A 14,280-nucleotide genomic window follows, 5' to 3' on the forward strand; every position below is an offset into this window, starting at 1 on the left:
ACCGTAGTATGAATTGGTATTATTTTGTGGCCACGCCCTTCCCCAAGAAGCCACGCCCCTATATATATATTGCGCGCCTGTGGCGCGTACTGCCCCTGTCTTGCATGGAGGGGGCGCCAATGCCATTTCTTGCACAAAGCGCTAAAATGCCTAGTTACGGCACTGGTTGATGATGATGAATAACAAGTATGTGCTCTAGATACCGCTTTATGCTGTGTTTAAGGTTGTACATATTGTATGATACGTGTTCACGATTATTTTTCAGCTACTGGGCCTCAGATTCAGAGGTGGATGGTATTGCAGCTGCGGGTAGGTATTTTTACACAGCACAACCACTGGCTGCCACGCTAACCTGCCGCTGTGTGTGTACAAGGACACACCAGCCCTACGGAGGCTCAGAATGTCCATCTGAACATGGTCGCCGGTGACAATGCAAGTGCGGCAAAAGCCAGCAACCCCATGACACGGCCACGTCTGGCTATCCCCAACCCCAGAAACATCCTTTGAAATTGCATGGATCTGTGAGCAATTTTGATCTGTGACTTTCTGCGGTAACCATCGGGATGCGATTGTAGTGCGGCTTGGACACACAAGCAGACTGGAAACATCGGACAGCACCGCACCGGCCGCTGATTCAGGCACACTATGTGACAGCACTGCACCGGCCGCTGATTCAGGCACACTATGTGACAGCACTGCACCCACCTCTGATTCAGGCACACTATGTGACAGCACCGCACACACCTCTGATTCAGGCACACTATGTGACAGCACTGGACCCATCTCTGATTCAGGCACACTATGTGAGAGCACTGCACCCACCTCTGATCCAGGCACACTATGTGACAGCACTGCACCCACCTCTGATTCAGGCACACTATGTGACAGCACTGGACCCACCTCTGATTCAGGCACACTATGTGAGAGCACTGCACCCACCTCTGATTCAGGCACACTATGTGACAGCACTGCACCCACCTCTGATTCAGGCACACTATGTGACAGCACTGGACCCACCTCTGATTCAGGCACACTATGTGAGAGCACTGCACCCACCTCTGATTCAGGCACACTATGTGAGAGCACTGCACCCACCTCTGATCCAGGCACACTATGTGACAGCACTGCACCCACTTCTCATCCAGGCACACTATGTGACAGTACTGTACCCACCTCTGATCCAGGCACACTATGTGACAGCACTGGACCCACCTCTGATTCAGGCATACTATGTGACAGCACTGGACCCACCTCTGATCCAGGCACACTATGTGACAGCACTGCACCCACCTCTGATTCAGGCACACTATGTGACAGCACTGCACCCACCTCTGATCCAGGCACACTATGTGACAGCACTGCACCCACCTCTGATCCAGGCACACTATGTGACAGCACTGCACCCACCTCTGATCCAGGCACACTATGTGACAGCAGTGTAGGCCCCTTTACATGGACTAGAAAAACAAAAGACAAATCCCCCCAGTCTTCTTGTCTAGATGAACCCCTGCCTTACATGCACCTGTGATGGGCCAATACATTGATCGTCAGCTACTTCCATTTTCTGTGCCTATGTATAGATCATACTGCACATACAGAGGATAGAAGCAGCCATGTGTTATTCATGGATCCCAGGTCATGAAACCGCCCAGGACACTCCGACTATTCCCCTGATCAGCCCAAACCCCAGTCAGTCTATTTGGAATGTTACCCCTTAGTGCTGAGGGGAAGTTGATCACTGAGAGCCTTGTATACACCTGTGATATGAATAACATGTGTATAACCCGTCTGATTACCAACATTAATGGAAATATATAAATCTGACTGGACACCTCCAGTAATGTACGTCAGTCTAGGATCACAGTGCAGGGCAGCCTGGTTTGTTGGGAGCTGAGTGTTGTGGTGTCCTCCTATTCATCCTCATATATACTCAGTACTCTTGTTATACTAAGGCTATGAGGTAATGACCCCACTAATAGTAATCCGTGACAGTGAAGAGCAGTGATGCAGTGTACGGGTGACAGTGACATCACCGGAAGGGCTGAGTACCAGGATGTTACAGTACATACAAGGACACATATATAGATGCGTATATCACTGTATGATTTATTCTCATTATAGCGCAGTAACAGCCAATCACAGCAGTTATATGTCACATACAATCAGGGTCATTGTAGGAAGCGTCTCTCTGCGTTATCACAGCAGTCTAATCTTCATCTCAGACTGTCTGTAGGAGTAATTATGCCCCTTGCCAGTGAACCAGTTAATGCCATCAGCAAAGGTAGTGTGCTTCCCAGGAAGGTACTGTCCATTCAGGTTTGCCCAGTGACAGCCATTGTACCACCAGGCCCCCTTGAACCGCTGGGCACAGTTATTGGGGAATGCATCGTTGTCCTGGTCTGTTGTGGTGAAGTTCATCCCATTATGATTTCTCAGAGAATCACCTAAACAACAACACAACCAGGGTTATTAGTGAACGTGTAAAAGTACCACCATATATAATAGACAATTGATTTTAAAAAAAATGAAAGAATAATTAAATTAAACTACATCATTTAACGCCTTCTACAGCTACCATCAAATATATATATCACATTTTCTGAAAAAAATCTGCCTGGATTACATGATACATATGATTTATATCACATTCAATAGACTCCAATGGGTCTGGAATGCTTTTTGCGATAAGATTTTTATCTCCAAAAAAAATGAGATAAAATCTGATTAGCAGCTTGTTACATAAGACCGAAAACAAGATATTATGATACGCACGCTTATCAAGGAACATTACTGCGGAAACATCTTGATACATCAGTCCCTAATCCTGTTCTGGAAGACATAGAGGGGGGATGTATCATGCCTTAGAGAGAGATAAAGTGGAAGTCGCCCAAAGCAACCAATCATCTACTAACTGTAATTTCAAAGGCGGTGCTAGATCAATGACTTTAGAAATCAACCCTCTCAAGAGGGTTGCAAAAACAGCAGTTTAAGCTAGAGATGAGCGGGTTCGGTTCTCAGAGAACCGAACTCCCCCGAACTTTGCCTTCCGAGTCCAGATCCGAGCCAGGCTCGGATTTTCCCTCTTGACTTGGAAACCCGAACTCGGCAAAATGTCATCATCCCGCTGTCGGATTCTCGCGGGATTTGGATTCCATATAAGGAGCCGCGCATCGCGGCCATTTTCACTCCAGTCTCGGAGAGTGAGAGGACGTGTCCTCAGTGTGTTCAGTGTCTGTGTGTTGGGGCGGGAAAGTGGGGTGGCAAGTGTTGTGCTGCTCAGTCCAGTCCAGTGAAGTCACTCAGTGTATTGTGCTGCATCAGTCCAGGCAGTCACAGTGTTGGTGTTCTCTGCTGCCATATATCCAGTGTAGCTGTAAAGTGGTGCTGTGTTGTGCAGACCAGTCCAGTGTAGTCAGTGTATTGTGCTGTATCAGTCCAGGCAGATATATCCAGTGTAGCTGTAAAGTGGTGCTGTGTTGTGCAGACCAGTCCAGTGTAGTCAGTGTATTGTGCTGTATCAGTCCAGGCAGATATATCCAGTGTAGCTGTAAAGTGGTGCTGTGTTGTGCAGACCAGTCCAGTGTAGTCAGTGTATTGTGCTGTATCAGTCCAGGCAGATAAATCCAGTGTAGCTGTATAAAGTGGTGCTGTGTTGTGCAGACCAGTGGTAGTGTCCTGTGTCATCAGTAATTCCAGTGACGATATACGCTGCTGCTATATATCCACTGCTGCAGTATAACAATTATATAACAACCTGTTTGTGCTGCATCAGACCAGTGGTAGTGTCCTGTCTCATCAGTAATTCCAGTGACGATATACGCTGCTGCTATATATCCACTGCTGCCGTATAATAATACTAACAACAACCACAAGTCCTTTACAGTATTGTTGTGTTGTGCTGCATCAGACCAGTGGTAGTGTCCTGTCCATCAGTAATTCCAGTCATTCCTGTGCCGCATATTGTCTTATATAACTCCCAAAAAATAATGGAGAACAAAAATTTTGAGGATAAAATAGGGAAAGATCAAGAAGAACCACTTCCTCCTAGTGCTGAAGCTGCTGCCACTAGCCATGACATAGACGATGAAATGCCATCAACGTCGTCTGCCAAGGCCGATGCCCAATGTCATAGTAGAGGGCATGTAAAATTCAAAAAGCCAAAGTTCAGTAAAAAGAACCAAAAAAAGAAATTTAAATCGTCTGAGGAGAAACGTAAACTTGCCAATATGCCATTTACGACACGGAGTGGCGAGGAACCGCTGAGGCCCTGGCCTATGTTCATGGCTAGTGGTTCAGATTCACATGAGGATGGAAGCCCTCATAACTGAGGCCTTGACACTTATGTTGGTGTTAGACGTGCGTCTGGTATCCGCCATTAGTGCAGAGGGATTTAGACAATTGATGGAGGTATTGTGTCCCCGGTAACAAATCCCATCTAGATTCCACTTCACTAGGCAGGCGATAGCGAGATTTTGCCATTTAATTCCAGTGATTTGGACATATAATTACAGTGATTTTTCCAATTAATTTCAGTGATTTATAATTATTAATTACAGTGATCTTGCCAATTAATTCCAGTGATTTGTGCGTATAATTCCAGTTGGAATTGTTTGTGTTGCTTGGCTTAGTCATACAGCTACCTCATTGCACCTCTTCGACATCTTTGCATGAGGTGCTGTTTGGGGCCTAGGTTTTAAAAAGTGCCATCCTGTGTGACACTGCCGTATGAGTCCAGGGGTACTGCTGTATTAGTCCTGGGGTACTGCCGTATAAGTCCACCAATTGCAGATTTTTTTTAAAGTGACTGGAGCGTGCTGGAGATGCTGTCAGTGGACCGAACAATTGCGGCCCACTCTCGACATTCAACCACTGCGTGACACTACTAGATGGGCCAGGTGGTTGTGTCGCTTAGCTTAGGCCTACAGCAACCTCGGTGCACCTTTTTTTCTTCTTTGCATCATGTGCTGTTTGGGGCCTTTTTTTGATATCTGCCCTCCTGTCTGCCACTGCAGTGCCACTCCTAGATGGGCCTAATTGTTTGTGTCGCTTGGCTTAGTCATACAACTACCTCATTGCAATTCTTTTTCTTCTTTGCATTATGTGCTGTTTGGGGACTTGTTTTTGAATAGTGCCATCTTGTCTGCAACTGCAATGCCACTCCTAGATGGGTCAGGTGTTTGTGCCGCACACTTGTGTCGCTTAGCTTAGTCATACAGCCACCTCGGTGCAACTTTTAGGCCTAAAAACAATATTGTGAGGTGTGAGGTGTTCAGATGTTCAGAATAGACTGGAAATGAGGGGAAATGAATGTTATTGAGGTTAATAATACCATAGGAGCAAAATTACCCCCAAATTCTGTGATTTTAGCTGTTTTTATGTTGTTGTTTTTTCAAAAATCATCCAGATCCAAAACCAAAACTCAAAAGGGTGGTTTTGGCAAAACCAATCCAGATCCAAAACACGAAAGTGGAATTAGAACCAAAACCAAAACACAAAACACGAAAAGTGCCCGCCGCACATCTCTAGCAAATCCTATGTGGTAAAGCAGATAAAGCCGTCATCCCGTCTGTCTGTAAAACATACAGATTCCATTTTCTACACTGCCCTCAAATAAACAATATAAATCAATTTTATGTCAAACGAGTCGATTGAGAGGAAGTTTTTTCCCTACAGCGATAAATATGTTTCATGGTACAAATTTCGGAGGCTTTTAGGTGATGATGTGCTTATGCTTTTTATGGAATCAGTTATTTCCACATGTAAATTGTTGTTGACTGTTTATGAATGTGAATTGTTAATGACAGACCCATAACTAGACATTTTAGTGCCCTGTGCCAGAAAGAGAATTGGTGACCCCTTTGCCCCTGGTGAGGTTGGATGCCTGCAGTTTATCAGCAGACCAGTGAAGAATGAGAATACAGTATATGAGGAATATCTGGGTAAAGTAGGTACAGCTTAGAGCTCCTCTCTTATCTCCAGGCTCCATATGGTGTGTGTGTGTGTGTGTGTGTGTGTGTGTGTGTGTGTGTGTGTGTGTGTGTGTGTGTGTGTGTGTGTGTGTGTGTGTGTGTGTGTGTGTGTGTGTGTGTGTGTGCGTGCCACTTCTACACACCACACGGGAAGCCGCGCACGCGTGGGATGCCCAGCGCTCACTGCTGTAAGATCTCCAGCACCACTATAAAACAAGGGGTGGGGGGGGGGGGGAAGGCACACAGGGGAACCTGCCCAGCACTGCCTCATGTCATGCCTGCAGCGCTGGCACAGCTAGAGGGAGGGATGAAAACACACATGGAAGACTCACTCTGCCCCCCCAGTGCTGCCTGCTGTCATGTCTACAGCAAACAGCGCTGCAGCTCTCCTCACATAGAAAGCCGGCCAATAGGGGTGGATGCAGATGGTGGACCCGCAGGAAAAATGTGCTGTGTGCAAAGCACCGTCTGCCCACCCCTAGTTACGGCCCTGGCCGATGATAATAAAGTTTGGATTAGATAACAGTTTCAAGCTGATTGGCTAACTTCTCTGCATTATCTCTATCCAAGGCTTGAAATATCTCCCCCTAAGTTCTATTTCAGTCATTGTAAAGTGACATCACACTGATGGCAATAGCTGTCACCTTCCAAAATGCCTCATAGTGATCATGAAGAGTTATTACAGCATCACTACTGTGCGGTGTAATCATGTGACTAAGAGATTATCTCCTAGCGCTGCCTTTTCCTATTTTGCGAACAGATGCCGGGCCGCATCGACCCAGCTTACCAGTTAACAGTGCACAGCGAGCATTGAATATATGTTCAACCCTGCTCTTTAGCCGGGTTGAAATACTAGGTCGCTCGACCCGAGACATTTCAACAGGGTGTTTTCACACTGCACAATATCCCGGTGGCTGCGTCTTCACATACAATAACCCAGGATATTAAAAGCAGTGTGAAAGGGGTATTACACATCACAGGAACCAACCAGATCTACTCATGTGATACCCACCACATTGGTTGCCAATCAAATCTATTGCTTTATTTAACACTTTCATTCTTTACCTACCACAGTAATTCCTTTATATAACACTGTAATTCCTTTATGTAACACTGTACTACCTTAATAGAACCCTGCCGTTACTTTATAATACTATCATTCTTTTATATAACACTGCCATTCCTCACCTGCAGTACCAGACACAAAGTCTCCGAGTATCAATTTGTATTTCTCAGATTCTCCCATAATTTTAAAAGATTTGTATTTAGCAAAATAGTTTCCAGCATTAAAGTCTTGTAGGTCCACCCGCAGCTCCCAGGTGCCTGCAATCAGAGGGAGATAATTAGCTTTGTACATATTTTCACCATCCTGTGTCTCTCAGTCATACCCCTTCCTCCTGTGTCTCTCAGCCTCACCCCTCTCTGTGTCTCTCAGCCTCACCCCTCCCAATTACTCTAAGCTTCATCCTCCCCCTGTGTCTCTCAGCCTCACCCCTCCCTATTCCTCTAAGCTTCATCATCCCACTGTGTCTTTCAGCCTCACCCCTCCCCATTCCTCTAAGCTTCATCCTCCCCCTGTGTCTCTCAGCCTCACCCCCTTGTCTCTCAACATTACCGCCCCCTGAGATTTTCAGCATCATTACCTTCCCCGTCTCTCAGTCTGATCATTCTATGTCTCTCCAGCAAATCTCCCTGTGTCTCCCCAGCCCTGTATTTTTAGCTCCATCCCCCTGTGTCACTTCATCTCCAGTCCATCCAACCTCCACCATACCCCGGTCTCTCCAGCCCAGCCCTGCCCACTCTTTCTCCTGCTGTCTGCTGGGGCTGCTGCCCCTCTTTGAAGGCTGCTCAATTCCTCTCTAATCCAACAGCGCATCATCATGATGTCACAGCGCTTCACTGGCACAAATAAAACATTATTGCACCATCCACCAGACTCCCTCTCTTTCTGCCTGAGCCCTGATGAATACAGTATTGGCAACTGGGGCACATAAACTGGTCTCTCAGGAATTCTGAGAGTCCAGGGCCCCTCAGAATCTTATTGCCCAGTAAAATTGTACCCCTTGTACTCCCCTGTCACAGGGCCTGTGATCACCAGGAACCACTACAAGTAGGTATGGACTTGGAATATGTTAAGCTGGGATTTGTAGACAAGCAGAGGTAAGAAGCACAAGCATACTGTAGGTTTACTAGCAAATTGTTGATAATGCAGAAATCAGGGGCACAAGCACAGAATCACTAGCAGATAATCAGGCAGAGGTCAGGGACACAAGCACAGAATCACCAGCAGATAATCAGGCAGAGGTCAGGGGCACAAGCACAGAATCACTAGCAGATAATCAGGCAGAGGTCAGGGGCACAAGCACAGAATCATTAGCAGATAATCATGCAGAGGCCAGGGGCACAAGCACAGAATCACTAGCAGATAATCAGGCAGAGGTCAGGGGCACAAGCACAGAATCACTAGCAGATAATCAGGCAGAGGTCAGGGGCACAAGCACAGAATCACTAGCAGATAATCAGGCAGAGGTCATGGGCACAAGCACAGAATCACTACCAGATGATCAGGCAGAGGTCAGTGACACAAGCACAGAATCACTAGCAGATAATAAGGCAGAGGTCAGTGACACAAGCACAGAATCACTAGCAGATAATCAGGCAGAGGTCAGTGACACAAGCACAGAATCACTAGCAGATAATCAGGCAGAGGTCAGGGGCACAAGCACAGAATCACTAGCAGATAATCAGGGAGAGGTCAGGGGCACAAGCACAGAATCACTAGCAGATAATCAGGCAGAGGTCAGGGGCACAAGCACAGAATCACTAGCAGATAATCAGGCAGAGGTCAGGGGCACAAGCACAGAATCACTAGCAGATAATCAGGGAGAGGTCAGGGGCACAAGCACAGAATCACTAGCAGATAATCAGGCAGAGGTCAGGGGCACAAGCACAGAATCACTAGCAGATAATCAGGCAGAGGTCAGAGGTACAAGCACAGAATCACTAGCAGATAATCAGGCAGAGGTCAGGGGCACAAGCACAGAATCACTAGCAGATAATCAGGCAGAGGTCAAAGGTACAAGCACAGAACCACTAGCAGATAATCAGGCAGAGGTCAGGGGCACAAGCACAGAATCACTAGCAGATAATCAGGCAGAGGTCAGGGGCACAAGCACAGAATCACTAGCAGATAATCAGGCAGAGGTCAGGGGCACAAGCACAGAATCACTAGCAGATAATCAGGGAGAGGTCAGGGGCACAAGCACAGAATCACTAGCAGATAATCAGGCAGAGGTCAGGGGCACAAGCACAGAATCACTAGCAGATAATCAGGCAGAGGTCAGAGGTACAAGCACAGAATCACTAGCAGATAATCAGGCAGAGGTCAGGGGCACAAGCACAGAATCACTAGCAGATAATCAGGCAGAGGTCAGAGGTACAAGCACAGAACCACTAGCAGATAATCAGGCAGAGGTCAGGGGCACAAGCACAGAATCACTAGCAGATAATCAGGCAGAGGTCAGGGACACAAGCACAGAATCACCAGCAGATAATCAGGCAGAGGTCAGGGGCACAAGCACAGAATCACTAGCAGATAATCAGGCAGAGGTCAGGGGCACAAGCACAGAATCATTAGCAGATAATCATGCAGAGGCCAGGGGCACAAGCACAGAATCACTAGCAGATAATCAGGCAGAGGTCAGGGGCACAAGCACAGAATCACTAGCAGATAATCAGGCAGAGGTCAGGGGCACAAGCACAGAATCACTAGCAGATAATCAGGCAGAGGTCAGGGGCACAAGCACAGAATCACTAGCAGATGATCAGGCAGAGGTCAGTGACACAAGCACAGAATCACTAGCAGATAATAAGGCAGAGGTCAGTGACACAAGCACAGAATCACTAGCAGATAATCAGGCAGAGGTCAGTGACACAAGCACAGAATCACTAGCAGATAATCAGGCAGAGGTCAGGGGCACAAGCACAGAATCACTAGCAGATAATCAGGGAGAGGTCAGGGGCACAAGCACAGAATCACTAGCAGATAATCAGGCAGAGGTCAGGGGCACAAGCACAGAATCACTAGCAGATAATCAGGCAGAGGTCAGGGGCACAAGCACAGAATCACTAGCAGATAATCAGGGAGAGGTCAGGGGCACAAGCACAGAATCACTAGCAGATAATCAGGCAGAGGTCAGGGGCACAAGCACAGAATCACTAGCAGATAATCAGGCAGAGGTCAGAGGTACAAGCACAGAATCACTAGCAGATAATCAGGCAGAGGTCAGGGGCACAAGCACAGAATCACTAGCAGATAATCAGGCAGAGGTCAGAGATACAAGCACAGAACCACTAGCAGATAATCAGGCAGAGGTCAGGGGCACAAGCACAGAATCACTAGCAGATAATCAGGCAGAGGTCAGGGGCACAAGCACAGAATCACTAGCAGATAATCAGGCAGAGGTCAGGGGCACAAGCACAGAATCACTAGCAGATAATCAGGGAGAGTTCAGGGGCACAAGCACAGAATCACTAGCAGATAATCAGGCAGAGGTCAGGGGCACAAGCACAGAATCACTAGCAGATAATCAGGCAGAGGTCAGAGGTACAAGCACAGAATCACTAGCAGATAATCAGGCAGAGGTCAGAGGTACAAGCACAGAATCACTAGCAGATAATCAGGCAGAGGTCAGGGGCACAAGCACAGAATCACTAGCAGATAATCAGGCAGAGGTCAGGGGCACAAGCACAGAATCACTAGCAGATAATCAGGCAGAGGTCAGGGGCACAAGCACAGAATCACTAGCAGATAATCAGGCAGAGGTCAGGGGCACAAGCACAGAATCACTAGCAGATAATCAGGCAGAGGTCAGGGGCACAAGCACAGAATCACTAGCAGATAATCAGGCAGAGGTCAAAGGTACAAGCACAGAATCACTAGCAGATAATCAGGCAGAGGTCAGGGGCACAAGCACAGAATCACTAGCAGATAATCAGGCAGAGGTCAGAGGCACAAGCACAGAACCACTAGCAGATAATCAGGCAGAGGTCAGGGGCACAAGCACAGAATCACTAGCAGATAATCAGGCAGAGGTCAGGGATACAAGCACAGAATCACCAGCAGATAATCAGGCAGAGGTCAGGGGCACAAGCACAGAATCACTAGCAGATAATCAGGCAGAGGTCAGGGGCACAAGCACAGAATCATTAGCAGATAATCATGCAGAGGCCAGGGGCACAAGCACAGAATCACTAGCAGATAATCAGGCAGAGGTCAGGGGCACAAGCACAGAATCACTAGCAGATAATCAGGCAGAGGTCAGGGGCACAAGCACAGAATCACTAGCAGATAATCAGGCAGAGGTCAGGGGCACAAGCACAGAATCACTAGCAGATGATCAGGCAGAGGTCAGTGACACAAGCACAGAATCACTAGCAGATAATAAGGCAGAGGTCAGTGACACAAGCACAGAATCACTAGCAGATAATCAGGCAGAGGTCAGTGACACAAGCACAGAATCACTAGCAGATAATCAGGCAGAGGTCAGGGGCACAAGCACAGAATCACTAGCAGATAATCAGGGAGAGGTCAGGGGCACAAGCACAGAATCACTAGCAGATAATCAGGCAGAGGTCAGGGGCACAAGCACAGAATCACTAGCAGATAATCAGGCAGAGGTCAGGGGCACAAGCACAGAATCACTAGCAGATAATCAGGGAGAGGTCAGGGGCACAAGCACAGAATCACTAGCAGATAATCAGGCAGAGGTCAGGGGCACAAGCACAGAATCACTAGCAGATAATCAGGCAGAGGTCAGAGGTACAAGCACAGAATCACTAGCAGATAATCAGGCAGAGGTCAGGGGCACAAGCACAGAATCACTAGCAGATAATCAGGCAGAGGTCAGAGATACAAGCACAGAACCACTAGCAGATAATCAGGCAGAGGTCAGGGGCACAAGCACAGAATCACTAGCAGATAATCAGGCAGAGGTCAGGGGCACAAGCACAGAATCACTAGCAGATAATCAGGCAGAGGTCAGGGGCACAAGCACAGAATCACTAGCAGATAATCAGGCAGAGGTCAGGGGCACAAGCACAGAATCACTAGCAGATAATCAGGGAGAGTTCAGGGGCACAAGCACAGAATCACTAGCAGATAATCAGGCAGAGGTCAGGGGCACAAGCACAGAATCACTAGCAGATAATCAGGCAGAGGTCAGAGGTACAAGCACAGAATCACTAGCAGATAATCAGGCAGAGGTCAGGGGCACAAGCACAGAATCACTAGCAGATAATCAGGCAGAGGTCAGGGGCACAAGCACAGAATCACTAGCAGATAATCAGGCAGAGGTCAGGGGCACAAGCACAGAATCACTAGCAGATAATCAGGCAGAGGTCAGGGGCACAAGCACAGAATCACTAGCAGATAATCAGGGAGAGGTCAGGGGCACAAGCACAGAATCACTAGCAGATAATCAGGCAGAGGTCAGGGGCACAAGCACAGAATCACTAGCAGATAATCAGGCAGAGGTCAGAGGTACAAGCACAGAATCACTAGCAGATAATCAGGCAGAGGTCAGGGGCACAAGCACAGAATCACTAGCAGATAATCAGGCAGAGGTCAGAGGTACAAGCACAGAACCACTAGCAGATAATCAGGCAGAGGTCAGGGGCACAAGCACAGAATCACTAGCAGATAATCAGGCAGAGGTCAGGGACACAAGCACAGAATCACCAGCAGATAATCAGGCAGAGGTCAGGGGCACAAGCACAGAATCACTAGCAGATAATCAGGCAGAGGTCAGGGGCACAAGCACAGAATCATTAGCAGATAATCATGCAGAGGCCAGGGGCACAAGCACAGAATCACTAGCAGATAATCAGGCAGAGGTCAGGGGCACAAGCACAGAATCACTAGCAGATAATCAGGCAGAGGTCAGGGGCACTAGCAGATAATCAGGCAGAGGTCAGGGGCACAAGCACAGAATCACTAGCAGATGATCAGGCAGAGGTCAGTGACACAAGCACAGAATCACTAGCAGATAATAAGGCAGAGGTCAGTGACACAAGCACAGAATCATTAGCAGATAATCAGGCAGAGGTCAGTGACACAAGCACAGAATCACTAGCAGATAATCAGGCAGAGGTCAGGGGCACAAGCACAGAATCACTAGCAGATAATCAGGGAGAGGTCAGGGGCACAAGCACAGAATCACTAGCAGATAATCAGGCAGAGGTCAGGGGCACAAGCACAGAATCACTAGCAGATAATCAGGCAGAGGTCAGGGGCACAAGCACAGAATCACTAGCAGATAATCAGGGAGAGGTCAGGGGCACAAGCACAGAATCACTAGCAGATAATCAGGCAGAGGTCAGGGGCACAAGCACAGAATCACTAGCAGATAATCAGGCAGAGGTCAGAGGTACAAGCACAGAATCACTAGCAGATAATCAGGCAGAGGTCAGGGGCACAAGCACAGAATCACTAGCAGATAATCAGGCAGAGGTCAGAGATACAAGCACAGAACCACTAGCAGATAATCAGGCAGAGGTCAGGGGCACAAGCACAGAATCACTAGCAGATAATCAGGCAGAGGTCAGGGGCACAAGCACAGAATCACTAGCAGATAATCAGGCAGAGGTCAGGGGCACAAGCACAGAATCACTAGCAGATAATCAGGCAGAGGTCAGGGGCACAAGCACAGAATCACTAGCAGATAATCAGGGAGAGTTCAGGGGCACAAGCACAGAATCACTAGCAGATAATCAGGCAGAGGTCAGGGGCACAAGCACAGAATCACTAGCAGATAATCAGGCAGAGGTCAGAGGTACAAGCACAGAATCACTAGCAGATAATCAGGCAGAGGTCAGGGGCACAAGCACAGAATCACTAGCAGATAATCAGGCAGAGGTCAGGGGCACAAGCACAGAATCACTAGCAGATAATCAGGCAGAGGTCAGGGGCACAAGCACAGAATCACTAGCAGATAATCAGGCAGAGGTCAGGGGCACAAGCACAGAATCACTAGCAGATAATCAGGGAGAGGTCAGGGGCACAAGCACAGAATCACTAGCAGATAATCAGGCAGAGGTCAGGGACACAAGCACAGAATCACCAGCAGATAATCAGGCAGAGGTCAGGGGCACAAGCACAGAATCACTAGCAGATAATCAGGCAGAGGTCAGGGGCACAAGCACAGAATCATTAGCAGATAATCATGCAGAGGCCAGGGGCACAAGCACAGAATCACTAGCAGATAATCAGGCAGAGGTCAGGGGCACAAGCACAGAATCACTAGCAGATAAT

The 14,280-nt window shown here is 47.9% G+C and overlaps 1 protein-coding gene across 1 annotated transcript; it reads right to left on the reverse strand.

The window, feature by feature from the left end:
• Nucleotides 1-2,082: 2,082 nt before the first annotated feature.
• Nucleotides 2,083-7,637, reverse strand: LOC135003304 (ficolin-1-like). Its single transcript, XM_063951732.1, has 3 exons — nucleotides 7,613-7,637; nucleotides 7,158-7,292; nucleotides 2,083-2,444 (listed from the first exon to the last, which is right to left on the reverse strand). Exons 1-3 carry the CDS (start codon nucleotides 7,635-7,637, stop codon nucleotides 2,197-2,199), a joined length of 408 nt encoding a protein of 135 aa, XP_063807802.1. The 3' UTR covers nucleotides 2,083-2,196.
• Nucleotides 7,638-14,280: the final 6,643 nt, after the last annotated feature.

The sequence above is a fragment of the Pseudophryne corroboree genome, unplaced genomic scaffold (genome assembly GCF_028390025.1).
Source record: "Pseudophryne corroboree isolate aPseCor3 unplaced genomic scaffold, aPseCor3.hap2 scaffold_1854, whole genome shotgun sequence".
NCBI classification, from domain to species: Eukaryota; Metazoa; Chordata; class Amphibia; order Anura; family Myobatrachidae; genus Pseudophryne; species Pseudophryne corroboree.